At 40.4% G+C, this 16,483-nt stretch overlaps 1 protein-coding gene across 2 annotated transcripts in view; it reads left to right on the forward strand.

Moving 5' to 3' along the window:
• LOC141377865 (uncharacterized) overlaps positions 1–14,690 on the forward strand; it is an 81,277-nt gene extending 66,587 nt beyond the window's left edge. The window contains exons 9-20 of one of the 2 annotated variants that reach the window (XM_087284340.1): positions 41–130; positions 708–804; positions 1,526–9,102; positions 9,195–9,407; positions 9,502–10,547; positions 10,642–11,677; positions 11,772–11,903; positions 12,173–12,304; positions 12,577–12,837; positions 13,270–13,356; positions 13,721–13,777; positions 13,994–14,690. In XM_087284340.1, coding sequence (XP_087140466.1) covers positions 709–804; positions 1,526–8,335 — 6,906 coding nt within the window. In that variant the 5' untranslated portion in view covers positions 41–130; position 708 and the 3' untranslated portion in view covers positions 8,336–9,102; positions 9,195–9,407; positions 9,502–10,547; ... (5 more) ...; positions 13,721–13,777; positions 13,994–14,690. The remainder of the gene's footprint in view (positions 1–40; positions 131–707; positions 805–1,525; positions 9,103–9,194; positions 9,408–9,501; positions 10,548–10,641; positions 11,678–11,771; positions 11,904–12,172; positions 12,305–12,576; positions 12,838–13,269; positions 13,357–13,720; positions 13,778–13,993) is intronic. The other variant, XM_087284341.1, reaches the window with a different exon arrangement.
• Positions 14,691–16,483: the final 1,793 nt, after the last annotated feature.

The following is a 16,483-nucleotide window of genomic DNA, read 5'->3' on the forward strand; positions in this document are numbered from 1 at the left end:
ATTTTCATTAATGTTATTTTTTTTTTTGTCCCTTTTTCAGAGAGACTCGTCAGATATTCCGGATTCTTCAGATACTACTGGTTTTCATCTTGTCAGGTTCTGCAGTGCTTTCATCGGGGGAAGTTTTAAAGTATGTGCCAAAGAAAAAATGTTTAGTTTGCTTTTCTAAATGTCTCGTATTGTGGCAAAAGTCACCTCATATCCTAAAAAGTACTTTGATGTAACACCTTTTCTGTACATTTAATTAAGTTTATTTTCTACACATGTAAAGAATTTTAGTTTGGTGTGTCTGAAAAGTGTTATTCCACGGATTATTTATTCCTTAAATCTTTTAAAAAGCATTTGTTATTGTGAAAATATAAGTACTGACATGTCTGGAAATACAAAAAAGTGTAAAAGTAGTTTAGAGTGAAACAAGAATTGGTTTACTGAAATGCATAACTATAGGCCTAATTGTAAACCCAGAGAAACAGTTAAGGGGTATGTTCTTTCTCCTGCGAATTAATGGTCTGTTTTCCCCCTACATAAACAAAAAAAGGAAGCAAATGTAATTTGTTTTTTGTTGATCTGAAAAATGGTCCGATCTGTGACTCAGAAATTGAAGTGTGATCTGAGCTGTGAGATTTGTGACCCATTACACCACTAACATATATATGTGTATTTGTTTCTTTTAGACTTGTGTTTTATTTTTAACTTTTTTGTTAAAGGATGCCACGAAAAGGGAAGAGATCTCAGGCTCAGAAATTGCGCTGGAGAAAGGTAGACCTTCAAGATGTAGAAACCACCATTTCCAGCATTAAAGAGGTACTACTGAAAACTGACTGTATATCTAATTTGTAGAGTTAAAGCAGTCACCTATAAATGTAATGATAAAATAATTAGCTTTTTTATTTTAAAAATGGGATTAGGAATATTACAAAATTGCAGTTATTTTTTGCAAGTTTAGCTAAGCCTAGGAAAGACTGGCTTTTAGCTCTGCTTTCACTTTGTCTTCTGATTGAATGACAGGTTGTAATGCTGCTGCTTATTTCTTAAAGTGGAAGTAAAAGACTGAACATGGAAACTGTAAAGCCAGATGTGCGTCTAATATAAAATTATTTATTTATTGTACTTCGTGCATTGGGTGATAATAGGCTGTCCAGTCTCTGTGTTCAGTCCGTCACTACCATGATTGAAACCCAGACAGGCAGTCAGGCAGAGTATACAGAGAGTGAACCAAAGCGCTTTGGTGAAATTACAATGTATCCAATATTTTTATACAGAAAAAATTGCGATACCTCGATTTAATAAAACAATTTATCGTCTTAAAATGTAATTTCGAATTAACTGTAAAAATTGCCCGGCCCTACATTATAATTAAATATATTCATTTATTATTATATTATTTTATGTATTATTATTTATTATTGTTATAATATTACATATTGATATTTTGCTAGAAGTTCAACAGTGTTCTTCACATTTTCTCACTGATTGTAAAAATACAAACTTGACTAGCAGTTTTTATATTACATTATTTTTACAGGTTGAACAGGCCAGTACCAGTGCTGCTGTCAATTCCTTTTCTGTGAGCCAACATGCAGAAAGTTGTGGCAATGCAACCACATTTGTGTCAGTGCAAGCGTCTCATTGTCAGGATGATGTTAGATATGACGAGTTCTCCAGAAATCACCAGTGCACATGTGTATCACTGACATTCTTGGCCAGTCAGAGTGCAGGGCTTCAGTTTAAGATATCCGATCTTGATAGAGTTTTAGAGGAGGGGGATGCTTTGTATGTCAGCACTAAAATGCAGCTTATCGCTGAAAGAAGATTCCGTCAGAACCATCTATCTATGGAGGAAGTACCTTCTAAACTTACAACATTTAACCAAACATACAATGTCCACAAGTCTGAAGTCAAACTTGGATTTCTTCGAGCCAGAAGTGCCCCTGATATGGAAAATTGGTTTTTGCCTCTTGCCAAAAGACTGCAGTGTCTCACAGCAGATGTCACTCACGCACTTTTAATAGTTTCTCGACAATGTATTGCAGTGTTTAGAGATGGATCAGGCAGATATGGATTCTTTGATCCACATTCAAGGACTGCAAAAGGATTACCTGATTGTACTGGTTGTGGAACTGCTGTGATGTTAACTTTTCCCCTACTAAGTGACATGACTGACCAAATTCTGCAGCTTTTTGGGAAATGCCCTGATAATGAAAACTATGAATTCATGCCGGTCTCTTTTGAAACAGAGCAACAGGCTGGCCAACAGCCTTTACTCTCAACTTGTGCTCAATTTTCACAAGTAATTTCAGTTCTACCTGAACCAGAAGAAAATATTGACGTCCAAAATGGTATAGCCCAAGAAAACAAAGCCATGATGTCCAAAAAAAATAAGTCCAGAAGAAGAAGAGAAATGCGAAAAACAACTGAAAAATTCAAATCTAGAAAATCCAAGAACACCACTGCATCCTATGCAATGAAAAAACACAAACAAAGAGATAATGAAAGGGACCGGTATGCCGCCTGTTTACAGTTTCGGACAAACAAAAAAGAAGCTGTTAGGGAAAAGTACAGCCAGGATGCTCATTTTAGAAACAAAAAGAAAGACTGCAGTAATAGACGGTACAAAGATGAGATTGTTCTGTCAAAGAAGAAAGAATACATGGCTAGGAGGTATACCACAGATCCAGTTGTACAGTCAAAGAAGAAGGAATACATGGCTAAGAGGTATACCACAGATCCAGTTGTAAAGTCAAAGAAGAAAGAATACATGACTAGGAGGTACAGTTACGACACCATCTTCCAGGCAAAAAAAAGAGCACACATGGTCAGCAGGTACAGTACTGATACTGCTTTCCAGAAAAAAATGAAGGAATACATGATGAGGAGATATGGAAATGATTCTGAGTTCAGAGCACATCACATTCTCCAATGTACCCTCCATAAGAAACAGAAGCTTCCTAATAACACTACACGTATTCATCAGTTGCAATGTGCACTGAGGATTAAAAGGAAATACAAGATGTGCATCCGCTCCAGCTTGGAAACACCCCAGCCTTTGGTCAGTAAAGTGATGGAAAGTGCAATTCATGCATTCCGGTCTAAAATCCAGCAAGGTCCTACATACGTCTGCACAGTCTGCCACAGAGTCCTCTTTCCAGACCAAGTCAAGGCCTGTGATGGATCGAATTATGAAAAAGATGTTCAACTTTCATCATTTTGCTTGACAAGGAAGTATGTGCATACTTGCGACAGTGTCTGCTCAGATGATTGCACCGTTCCAGAAGAGAGAAGACGTGAATGGATCTGCCACACATGTGACAGCCATCTGAAAAGAGGACGCATGCCTTCAATTGCAGCAGTAAACAAGCTTGAACTGCCACCTATCCCTGCAGAATTGGCTGAGCTAAATGTGCTGGAACGTCAGCTTATTGCAAAAATTTTACCTTTCGCAAAAATAGTTGCACTGCCCAAAGGACAACAGAGAGCAGTTCACGGTGCTGTTGTGTGTGTGCCTTCGGAGGTGGAGAACACTGTCAACTCTCTGCCAAGACCAAGAAGCGAGTCCCAGCTCCTACAAGTCAAGCTAAAGAGACATGTCAGTTTTAAAGGATACCAGCACTTCCATACTGTAAATATGCACAGCGTACTGGCAGCTTTATCCAAGCTGAAGGAAGTGCATTCTGAGTACAAGGATATCTCCATACAAGAGCCTGAGGTATCTGAAGATCAGTTTGACGAAGACATTGATGCAGCAGAGGATAACCAAGAAGTTGGCACTGCTGAGCACGAGGAGCAACATGTCAGTGTGGAGGAAAAGGATGAACTTCGCCCCGGTCTTACATTGGACACGTGCATGCAGCCACCAGACATTGCACATGACATCTTGTCGTACGGTGAAGGGATCTTTAGTATCGCACCTGCACAAGGAAAGAAGCCTGTTGGATTTTTTAAAATCCCAAAACTGGAAGCCATGGCATTCCCTGTCCAGTTCCCCACAGGAGAGAACACAATCGACGAGGCAAGGCAGACAGCAGTTTCTCCTAGCATGTACTTCAACGTCAGATTGTTTTGTGTTGATGCCCGATTTGCAAGGGATCAAAGCTACCTTTTCTTTGCACAATTTGTGACAGAAACGCAACTGGCAAGAAACAGCATGTCCATTCAACTTCGAAAAGGTAAACCCATTACTAAAGATGGCCGAAGAATCTCCAATAGGATGCTTCAGGATTCCGATGAGGTTGAGAGACTTGTTCACAACAGGGATGCCACACGATTCATGCAGCCCCTGAGAGGCTCTCCAGCCTATTGGGAGAAGACGTTGCGAGATCTACAGGCCATGATTCGACAGCTGGGGACACCTACTTTCTTTTGTACATTCAGTGCAGCAGAAATGCGATGGCCTGAGATTGTGACTGTAATCAAAGCTCAACAAGGCGAAGAAATTGACTTTTCACAGCTTGACTGGGCGACAAAATGTGAAATCCTTAGGAGTAATCCTGTCACTGTCATGCGCATGTTTGAGAAGCGTGTAGATGCATTAATGGCTCACCTGCTTTTGTCACCTGCACAACCCATTGGTGAAGTGGAGGATTTCTTTTATAGAGTGGAGTTTCAGGCAAGAGGAAGCCCACATATTCATCTGCTTGCTTGGGTAAAGGATGCCCCAGATCCAGAGGAAGACAATGATGAGACAATATGTGACTTCATCGACCGTTACGTATCTTGCAAGCTTCCAGATCCCAATGTTGATCCTGAGCTTCATAAGATTGTGACAGAGGTTCAGCTTCATAGCAAAAACCACTCAAAGTCATGCAAGAAAGGCAAGGTGGTGTGTAGATTTGGATTTCCAAAACTACCAATGCCTAAGACCATGATCACTCATCCGATGCCAGAGCGTCCTGATGAGGGGGATGATGAACCGACTGACTCAGCAGCCAAGAAAAAAGCAAGGCGAGATGAGGCTAAAAAAGCAATGAATGAAGCCAAATCAAAACTCAAGCCTTTGTGGGATTTGCTGAATGATCCCAAATCTTCCTTCAACAATTTGTCAGACCTTCTAACCAAGTGCAATTTGTCCATGGACGATTACCTGAACTATGCTGAAGGACTCACCACTGGCAGTGCAGTTCTTTTGAAGCGTGATCCAAAGGAGACTTGGGTGAATGGCTACAATCCTGATTTGCTCAGGGCGTGGAATGCGAACATGGATATTCAGTACATCCTAGACGCTTACAGCTGCATCATGTATATGCTGTCCTACGTTTCAAAGCCGGAGCATGAAATGAGTGGCTTTCTTAAGAACGTTATCCAAAGTGTTCGTGAAGCCAACGTTAATGAAGAGGATGAAATGAAGCACATAATGCAAGCCTATGCCAAGCACCGGCAAGTAAGTGCTCAGGAGTCTGTGGCGCGAACATGCAGCTTGCCGTTGAAGAAGTGTTCACGAAGTGTCGTGTTTGTTCCGACGGATGACGATGCCCTCAAGATGAGTCTGCCCATAAGTGTGTTGCTGAACAAAAATCCTGAATCGGAGGACGTCTGGATGTCAGGTTTAATAGAAAAATATAGAGCAAGACCTCTAACGTTGGAGTTTGAAAAAATGTGTCTTGCAGACTTTGCATCCAATTACCGTGTTGTGTACGGTCAACAAATTAAAGGAAAAAATGTCCTCCGACTGCTTCACGATATGGGATTTATTCAAAAGAGGACTATCGGCAAGCCTGCAGTTATCAGATATGCTCGCTTTTCAGAGGAGAAGCAACCAGAAAAATTTTATGGAAGAATGGTGAAACTTTACGTTCCCCATCGCCACAATGAAGAGCTAAAACCTGAGGATTTTCCCACATATCAGCTATTTTATAAAAGCGGATTTGTGGAACTTCCTGGACATCCTGGTCTCCGGTTCCCTGTCTGCGGCATAGTAAAGGCATACCAGCAGAGATATGAAAAGCATGGCAAAGTTGTAGATAAAGCATTTGAACAACTTCAGCAGGAAGGACCATCTGAGAGTGCTTGGACAGCTTTTGCACCAGAAGTTGAAGTGGATCGCCTGGAATGCATAGCTGAACAAGAAGACGTCGGTCCAGAGGAAGATGACGAACAGGATGAGGTCCCTGAATTCCAGCCTCGTAATGAAGATGGCGACGGAGTTGCACCGCGCATAGTGGCGCCACAGATGAGTGTCGAGTTTGTCAGGAAGCTCTTTAGGAGTTTAAACAAGACACAGGCAGCCATATTTTACACCATTCGGCGGTGGTGTCAGAACCGTGTGTGGGGACTGAATCCAGAACAGTTTTTTTACTTCGTGTCAGGTGGTGCTGGATGTGGAAAGTCGCACGTAATCAAGTGCGTATACACTGAAGCAACGAAGATTCTGCAACAACTTCCTCAGCTCCGGGAGGATGGGGATCTCTCCATTCCTACAGTGATTTTAAGTGCATTCACTGGAACAGCAGCGTTTAACATTTCTGGAAAAACTCTGCATTCCATTCTAAAGCTGCCAAGGAACTTGAAGCCACCCTATCAAGGACTTGGGAACTCTCTTGATGATGTACGAGCAGGATTACGTCACGTGGAAATCCTGATTATTGACGAAATCTCTATGATTTCAAAAGACTTTTTTGCATACATCAACTGGAGGTTTCAACAGATCAGAGGCAGCAAGAAACCATTTGGGGGCATTTCTGTCATCGTGGTGGGAGACTTTTATCAATTACCGCCCCCGGGAAAAGCCAAGCCACTCTGTGTTTACGAAGAGGATGTGCTGGACTTTTGGAAGGACCACTTCCAAATCGTAACCCTCACAGAGATCATGCGGCAGAAAGAGGACCTTGCATTTGCCCAGCTTTTAAACCGATTGAGAGTGAAACGGAAATCTGATGCTCTTAAAGAAGAAGATAGAGCTTTGTTATTGCAAGCTGTGAGGAATCCCCAAGACTGCCCACGTGATGCATTGCACATATTTGCAACCAACAAGGAAGTCCACAGTCACAATAGTAACACGGTAAATGCTCTTCATGCTGACATCATAACCATTCATGCTGAAGATTACCGGAAAGACCCAAGAACAGGTGGGATGAAAAGACAGACTAAACCTGTCATGGGTAATAAAGACGACCTGCTTGACACCATACAAGTTGCAGTGGGAGTCCGCATAATGATGATAAGGAATCTGGATGTCGAAGATGGACTCGTCAATGGATGCTTTGGGAACATTGGAAACATTGTGACTAAAACAAGAGACGGAATTGCATTTGTGCACATGCTTGGCATTCAGCCCGACAATCCAAATGCTGGCCAGAAATACAGACGACGACTGCAAGGTGATCAGGACACTTTAGTCTACATTGAAAGATCTGAGGAACCTGTAAAGAAAAGAGCAGTCCGTCGACAATTTCCAATCAAGTTGGCCTACGCATGCACTGCTCACAAAGTTCAAGGCATGACCATGCAATCGGCTGTAGTATCACTAAAGAGGATTTTTGAGCCAGGAATGGCCTATGTTGCCCTCAGCCGAACAACCTCACTTGGTGGGTTGTACATCAGAGACTTTGATGAAAAAAAGATCTATGCTGATCCGGAAATCACAACCTCGTTGGAGAGGATGAAAACGGCAACGCTGGAAGGCATCATGCCACTTTTTGACTGGAAGAAAACCAACACCAGTCTGGTAGAAAAACTAATTGTTGTGCATCATAACACAGAGGGACTCCAATCACATATAGAAGACATCAAACACCATCATGAGCTGCTTCTATGTGATATCTTTTGTGTTACGGAAACGCACCTCTCCGGATCATGCATCTCATCACATGTCCAGTTGGAAGGCTTTAAGATGTTTGCAAGAAATAGACATGCGTCTTACTCAACCCTTCCAGAAATGGCAAAGAAGGACTGTGGTGGAGTTGCAATTTATTGCAAAGAGGACATTCAGGCGGAACCTCGACACTTTATACACCACGTCACCGACCTGGAGTTTGTCGTCATCAAAGTTGATGCACCAGTGACTGCAACAATTGCTGCGGTGTACAGGCCACCAGACTATAGTCTGGAAAAATTTTTGCCAAACATCAGGGGCCTTCTTGATTATTTGGAAATGATGAAGGAGAATCCCATAATTGTCTGTGGAGACTTCAACGAAGACCACCTCTCGTCTGGAAGAAAGCCCATTCTGGAGTTGTTCCAATCCCAACAATACCAACAGCTCATCACCAATGCAACCACAGAGAAACAAACACTGTTGGATCATATTTATGTTTCTCATCCAGACTTGTGCATGCAGTCAGGTGTTTTACACACCTACTATAGCTATCACAATCCAGTGTATTGTGTTTTGCCTAAATAATTCAGCCAACAATCCAAATGCTGGCCAAAAATACATACGCAACTGCAAGGTGAAGAGGACACTTAACTCTACATCGAAAGAGCAGAGGAAACTCTAAAGAAAGGAGCAGTTCGTCAACAATTTCTAATCAAGATGGCTAACACATGCACAAAGTTCAAGGCATGGCCATGCAATCGGCTGTCAAAAATCACAACCGCGTTGGAGAGGACAAAAAATGGCAACGCTGGAAGGCATCATGCTACTTTTTGACTGGAAAAAACCAACAACAGTCTGAAAGAAAAGCTTATCGTTGTGCATCATAAAGCAGAGGAACTCCCATCACATATAGAGGACATAAAACACCATCACCAAACATCAGGGGCCTACTTAATTATTTGGAAATGATGGAGAATCCCATAATTGTCTGTGGAGACTTCACCAAAGACCACCTCTTGTCTGGAAGAAAGCCCATTCTGGAGTTGTTCCAATCCCTACTATACAAACAGCTCATCTCCATGGCCACCACAAAGAAACGAACATTGGCCTACGTCTTTGACATGAAGTCAGTGTGCCACACAGAACCGGGAGACAAAAGACCTGGATAGAGCCTGATTATCAGCCACTCGTCTTTTACTTGGTGGTGTGTGCACAGTTGCGTGAAGGCGGTGTGTCGTACCTGAGGTGGATGCTGTGTGATGAGAGTAGAGTAGGGTCAGCAGCAAGGGACATCAGGAGGATATTGTGGCATCTTCAAAGTTTACAAAGGGCAGTGACAGCAGCAACAGTTGGTGAGTAGTACAGTGGCTTTTTAAATGTTCCATTATTTTATGTTTTTCCTTTGTATTTGTGTTTGACATTTTGTACTGAATTTGACTTGCAGTGGCGATGCTGGTTCGAGCCTCAGCTGGGTCAGTTGGTGTTTCTGTGTGGAAGATGCAAGAACAGGATGGATGAAAAGGCAAACTAACCCTGTCATGGGTAAAAAAGACAACCTGCTAGGCACCATACAAGTTGCATTGATTGGGAGTCTGCATAATGTTGATATTGTGGCATCTTCAAAGTTTACAAAGGGCAGTGACAGCAGCAACAGTTGGTGAGTAGTACAGTGGCTTTTTAAAGGTTCCATTATTTTGTGTGTTTCCTTTGTATTTGTGTTTGACATTTTGTACTGAATTTATGACTTGCAGTGGCGATGCTGGTTCGAGCCTCAGCTGGGTCAGTTGGTGTTTCTGTGTGCAAGATGCAAGAACAGGATGGATGAAAAAGCAAACTAACCCTGTCATGGGTAAAAAAAGACAACCTGCTAGGCACCATACAAGTTGCATTGATAGGGAGTCTGCATAATGTTGATCAAAAATGTGGATGTCAAAGATGGACTTGTCAATGGATGCTTTGGAAACATTGGAAACATTGTGACCAAAACAAAATACAGACTTGCATTTGTGCACATGCTTGGAAATCAGTCGACAATCCAAATGCTGGCCAGAAATACATACGACAACAACTGCAAGGTGAAGAGGACACTTTACATCAAAAGATCAGAGGAAACTCTTAAGAAAGAAGCAGTCTGTCAACAATTTCCAATCAAGATGGCTTACGCATGCACCACTCACAAAGTTCAAGGCATGACCATGCAATCGGCTGTCAAAAATCACAACCGCGTTGGAGAGGACAAAAAATGGCAACGCTGGAAGGCATCATGCTACTTTTTCACTGGAAAAAAAACCAACAACAGTCTGAAAGAAAAGCTTATCGTTGTGCATCATAAAGCAGAGGAACTCCCATCACATATAGAGGACATAAAACACCATCACCAAACATCAGGGGCCTACTTAATTATTTGGAAATGATGGAGAATCCCATATTTGTCTGTGGAGACTTCACCAAAGACCACCTCTTGTCTGGAAGAAAGCCCATTCTGGAGTTGTTCCAATCCCCACTATACAAACAGCTCATCTCCATGGCCACCACAAAGAAACGAACACTGGCCTACGTCTTTGACATGAAGTCAGTGTGCCACACAGAACCGGGAGACAAAAGACCTGGATAGAGCCTGATTATCAGCCACTCGTCTTTTACTTGGTGGTGTGTGCACAGTTGCGTGAAGGCGGTGTGTCGTACCTGAGGTGGATGCTGTGTGATGAGAGTAGAGTAGGGTCAGCAGCAAGGGACATCAGGAGGATATTGTGGCATCTTCAAAGTTTACAAAGGGCAGTGACAGCAGCAACAGTTGGTGAGTAGTACAGTGGCTTTTTGAATGTTCCATTATTTTATGTTTTTCCTTTGTATTTGTGTTTGACATTTTGTACTGAATTTATGACTTGCAGTGGCGATGCTGGTTCGAGCCTCAGCTGGGTCAGTTGGTGTTTCTGTGTGCAAGATGCAAGAACAGGATGGATGAAAAAGCAAACTAACCCTGTCATGGGTAAAAAAAGACAACCTGCTAGGCACCATACAAGTTGCATTGATTGGGAGTCTGCATAATGTTGATCAAAAATGTGGATGTCAAAGATGGACTTGTCAATGGATGCTTTGGAAACATTGTGACCAAAACAAAATACAGACTTGCATTTGTGCACATGCTTGGAAATCAGTCGACAATCCAAATGCTGGCCAGAAATACATACGACAACAACTGCAAGGTGAAGAGGACACTTTACATCAAAAGATCAGAGGAAACTCTTAAAAAAGAAGCAGTCTGTCAACTATTTCCAATCAAGATGGCTTACGCATGCACCACTCACAAAGTTCAAGGCATGACCATGCAATCGGCTGTCAAAAATCACAACCACGTTGGAGAGGACAAAAAATGGCAACGCTGGAAGGCATCATGCTACTTTTTCACTGGAAAAAAACCAACAACAGTCTGAAAGAAAAGCTTATCGTTGTGCATCATAAAGCAGAGGGACTCCCATCACATATAGAGGACATAAAACACCATCACCAAACATCATGGGCCTACTTAATTATTTGGAAATGATGGAGAATCCCATAATTGTCTGTGGAGACTTCACCAAAGACCACCTCTTGTCTGGAAGAAAGCCCATTCTGGAGTTGTTCCAATCCCTACTATACAAACAGCTCATCTCCATGGCCACCACAAAGAAACGAACATTGGCCTACGTCTTTGACATGAAGTCAGTGTGCCACACAGAACCGGGAGACAAAAGACCTGGATAGAGCCTGATTATCAGCCACTCGTCTTTTACTTGGTGGTGTGTGCACAGTTGCGTGAAGGCGGTGTGTCGTACCTGAGGTGGATGCTGTGTGATGAGAGTAGAGTAGGGTCAGCAGCAAGGGACATCAGGAGGATATTGTGGCATCTTCAAAGTTTACAAAGGGCAGTGACAGCAGCAACAGTTGGTGAGTAGTACAGTGGCTTTTTAAATGTTCCATTATTTTATGTTTTTCCTTTGTATTTGTGTTTGACATTTTGTTCTGAATTTATGACTTGCAGTGGCAACGCTGGTTCGAGCCTCAGCTGAGTCAGTTGGTGTTTCTGTGTGGAGTTTGCATGTTCTCCCTGCGTTCGCGTGGGTTTCCTCCGGTTGCTTCAACTTCCCCCACAGTCCAAAGACACGCGGAACAGGTGAATTGGTATAGGTTAAATTGGCCTTTGTGTGTGTGTGTGCATGTGTGTGAATAAGAATGTCCAGATGTTTCCCAGAGATGAGTTGCGGCTGGAAGGTCGTCCGCTGTGTAAAAATGGGCTGGATAAGTTGGTGGTTCATTCTTCTGTGGCGACCCCGGATTAATAAAGAGACTAAGCCGACAATAAAATGCATGAATAAATGAATTATTTTATGTTTTTCCTTTGTATTTGTGTTTGACATTTTGTTCTGAATTTATGACTTGCAGTGGCAACGCTGGTTCGAGCCTCGGCTGGGTCAGTTGGTGTTTCTATGTGGAGTTTGCATGTTCTCCCTGCGTTCGAGTGGGTTTCCTCCGGTTGCTTCGACTTCTTCAACAGTCTAAAGACACGCGGAACAGGTGAATTGGTATAGATTAAATTGGCCTTAGTGTGTGTGTGTGTGTGTGTGTGTGTGTGTGTGTGTGTGTGTGTGTGTGTGTGTGTGTGTGAGTAAAAAAGTATGTTCAGATATTTCCCAGAGATGGGTTGCGGCTGGAATGGCATCCGCTGCATAAAAACGTGCTGGATAAGTTGGCGGTTCATTCTGCAGTCGTAGCCCCAGATTAATAAAGCCGAAAAAATGAATGAATGTATGACTTACATTTTCTGTTATATTATTAATTTGTTACAGGCACAGCTTTAACACAACAGCAGCCTTTTCAAAGTGGACAGAATTCTTTGAGATTCAATCTAAAGCTAAGTATTTTGTTTCAGTTGTTTGTACTGCCTTGTAATACAGTCACATTTTCAGCATAATGTTAAATCTTAGTCTCATTCAAGTGTTGTGTTTTTTTTATGTTTTTACTACCAGAAGACCCAAGAAGATGTGTTGACTGAGAAAACAAATGTCCTGCAGTATTGTTGAGGAAGACATCTGCCTAACTATATATTGGTGAGCATGCTGTTAGGATCACGCCATTTAATTGTAGTGTGTATGTGTACTAATATGTATTGAAATTATAAAACAAACCAGTTGTCATGTTACAAAAGATTCTATTTTAAATATTGTTTAAGCTTCCTACAAAAAGAAATGTAAAAAATAAATATTTCCACAAGTTAAGCTGCATAAACTAAGAGACATTATTAAGGAGGTTATTCACCTAAACATTTAAATTATCATTTACTGGAGTTGCTTGATTCTTGAACTCAAAATACTTGAAAAATAAAATAAATAAAAAGCTTTTAAAATCTTAAAAGTTATGGAAAAAAAGCTATTGACTTTCTTTGTATTTTCTTTGCATCACTATTATTGTTAATGGCTGTTCTAACTAGTGCTTGTGTATATAGTGTTCTTATTATTGATTCATCAATCTCATGGTTGTAGGAGAAGACCAGGTGTATGCGCACTACGGCATTGCAGAATGATGGACCAGAGGAAGAACATCTCTAATACAGAGGTATTCTGAAACAAGTGAGTTATGCCATTAAAAAAAATTATATTTGCAATATTGTTTAAGCTCTCTCTAAAAGGAAACTTTTACAAAATATTTCCACAAATTAAGCTGCATAAACTTTGAGGCATTATTAAGGTGTTTATTCACCTAAACTTTTAAGTTGTCATTTACAGATAATCTACTCGTTTCAAATATGTCTGAGTTGCTTGCTTCTTGAACTCGAAATGCTTGAGAATGCAAAAAAAATCTTTAATGTTGTGGAAAAACAGCATTGACTTTCTTTGTATTTTTTGCATCCACTATGAATGTTAATGGCTGTTTTTTAATGGTGCTTGTGTATATAGTGTTCTTATTATTGATTTATTAATCTTATGGTTACAGGAGAAGAACAGGTGTTTGGCATTGCACACCACAGAATTGCAGGATGACGGACCAGAGGTATACTTTATTAGTACTTCTAGGAGAGTCTTGTGGTTCAGTGCATCTTGTCATAACTTGTGCTTTGTCTTTAAGAAGTATGGGCTTTGTAAAACCTTAGATTTTAAAGTAAACCGTGATTCTCATTTTCTCTTTGTTCCTGAAGTATCCAAACAATCAAAATATATTTTTTTTACTAATAATTTTGTCACATCTGTTTTGCCTCCTCTTCCTCAGGATATACAGTCTGTGCATGCCAGATCCAGAGGCCAGATGGTGGAAGACGGTGTCCTGCAACATTTTAGATAATTTTAACGTTGTTTAAAAATGTTATTAGCTTATACATTTAAAAAATGTTATGTTATGTGCCACGCCCAAGAAAGATGGGTACTCCCTTGCTGAGTCTGGTCTTTCCAAGGTTTCTCTCCAAACTTTTTGGAGTTTTTTTCCTTGCCACAGTCGCCAATGGCTTGCTCACAGGGGGTGTTGTGCCAAGTCCTGTCTTCCCCTCGTGTCCTTTATCTTTAAACTTAGATTCCATAGTAATTTAGCCATACAAATGTTAATAAAAAGGAGCTTAAAATTAATTTAAAACAAGTAAAAATAGGCTTAAGAGTACAAATAAAGCTTAGTCAATCATATCATCACAATTTAGGATATTTATATGCAGCTTAGGTTTGAATATATTTGCCATTAATAAATACTAATGAGTAAAATGTTTGCACCATAAACTATTAATTGTTATAAATCAATGTAACTTTTTTTTTTCTCAGATTAGAGCCGCAAATTATTTGCAGAAAGGGACAGTAGGTCAGGTAAAAATTGATTATCATCACATATGGCCAAAGTACATTTTTACTTTAAACAACGTAAAAAAATAATAAAACCCATTAGCATTTAGATCAGTTTCTTAGGGCACTTTAATATTAATTAATTAATAATAATAATAACAACAAAACTTTTGTGTTTATAGCTGGCATGGTCTTTATTAAATAAACATTCCCAGCACCAATTTATAGCAAATAATCATGTCATTTTATTATTTTTAATTAAACTATGTTTAGCAGGGTGGTTGAACTGCAGATTTATTTATAAATTTAACTCTGCCACTGTACACAGTATGTGATAGTGCACTGAATGAGGTTTTAAATTAAAATCAACCATTTTAAATGCACATATATATATATAATATTATATAATTTATTATAATATATAATTAATATAATATATTATAGTATAAAAATTAGTATAATTTACAATGATGTGTTTAAGAAAAACATCCATATTGGAATTAAACAGTCATTAGGTAGACTTTATTATTGCTCTATTGCTTAATTCATTATTCTAACATTTTAGTAGGTGTGACTGGGATCAGACTGGTGGACAGGATTTGGCACAACAGGCTTTTTTTTAATCAATTTAATAAACAATTTGGTTTAATTGGCACAGTCAGCTTGTTTTGTCTTTTATTGAATGTCTGTCAATGCTACATCACTATTGACTTTAAGAAGCAAGTATTCAGTACTACAAATGCTAATTGCATATGTTAGATTAAGCACAGTCTACCTAAATGTGCTTTAACCTGTGCTATGATGTAAGTATTAAGGTTTTAGGTGATGGTATGATTTATTTTTAAACATAACAGTTTTGCAATTGCATCTGATACACAGATGATTGTAAGATGCAAGTGGTTAAACAAATTTGGACCCATGTTGAAGTACAATATGTGAAGCGAAACAATGTTGCTACTTTACCAGTATTGTGGTTATCCTAGACACAACCATTTGTTATTGAACCATGGATGCAGAGCCACAACGGCTTGAGGACAGGTATGACTTTTGAAGGGTGATGACATCTTTAATTCAATGGCTTATTTTACATTTATAAATAAAATGGCTGACAACCAAAAATCCCTATAGACTTAACATGGACACAAAATGGCTGACATTGATATGGAGATTAGTAAGTCGTAGAAGCTTGAGACTGGGCTCATTTTACTTGGCCTATCAAGTTGGTATTAAGTACTGACATAACAAATTTGTAGACACTCCCTAGCAACCACTTTAAGCCCCCTAACAACTATTTGCATTACCCTAGCAACCACATAAACACATGAATTTAACCATTTCTCCGCATTTACTGCTATTTTGCCCAGTTTAGTACCATTTTGTACCCCATCGATTTGCCACGCAAACCCCATTCACATTTCCTTTAGGAAATGTACAATTCTAGTTAATGGGGTTTGCCATAGGCAAAGTCCATTCTTACTATTGTGCTGGCTTATTATTCTTCTTCTTCCTTCTTCCGTACCATTTTTCGGCGCGTAACTAGTCCCGCAGCTTTCGTCCCAGACCCTTGAAAGTGGGCTCAAATCGTGCGGTCTTATCGGGAATGGTGTGCTATGACTTTTATAAGGGGTGGGGGGTTTTTTGGCCCCGCAGGGGCCAAAAAACCCCCCCAAAAATCCCATAGACTTAACATTGAGCCGAACTTTGACGAATCACAGCGCCGAGTGTGAATTTCATAGAAATATGAGATTCACAGCATCTGTAGGGGGTTGCAGCCTAAATGAGAACATACCTCGCAATGGGGTAAAAGTTGCACCCCTGGGGCTCTAGGACGTCCCAAAGCTCTCCCATTGACTTACATTGTCCCCATTGACTCCCATTCATTTTTCTAGAACAGCACTAACGCCCCCGCGAAATGGGACGACCTTTAAAGCGTTAT

The sequence above is a fragment of the Danio rerio genome, chromosome 15, assembly GCF_052040795.2.
Source record: "Danio rerio strain M-AB ecotype USA chromosome 15, GRCz13ab, whole genome shotgun sequence".
Taxonomy (NCBI): domain Eukaryota; kingdom Metazoa; phylum Chordata; class Actinopteri; order Cypriniformes; family Danionidae; genus Danio; species Danio rerio.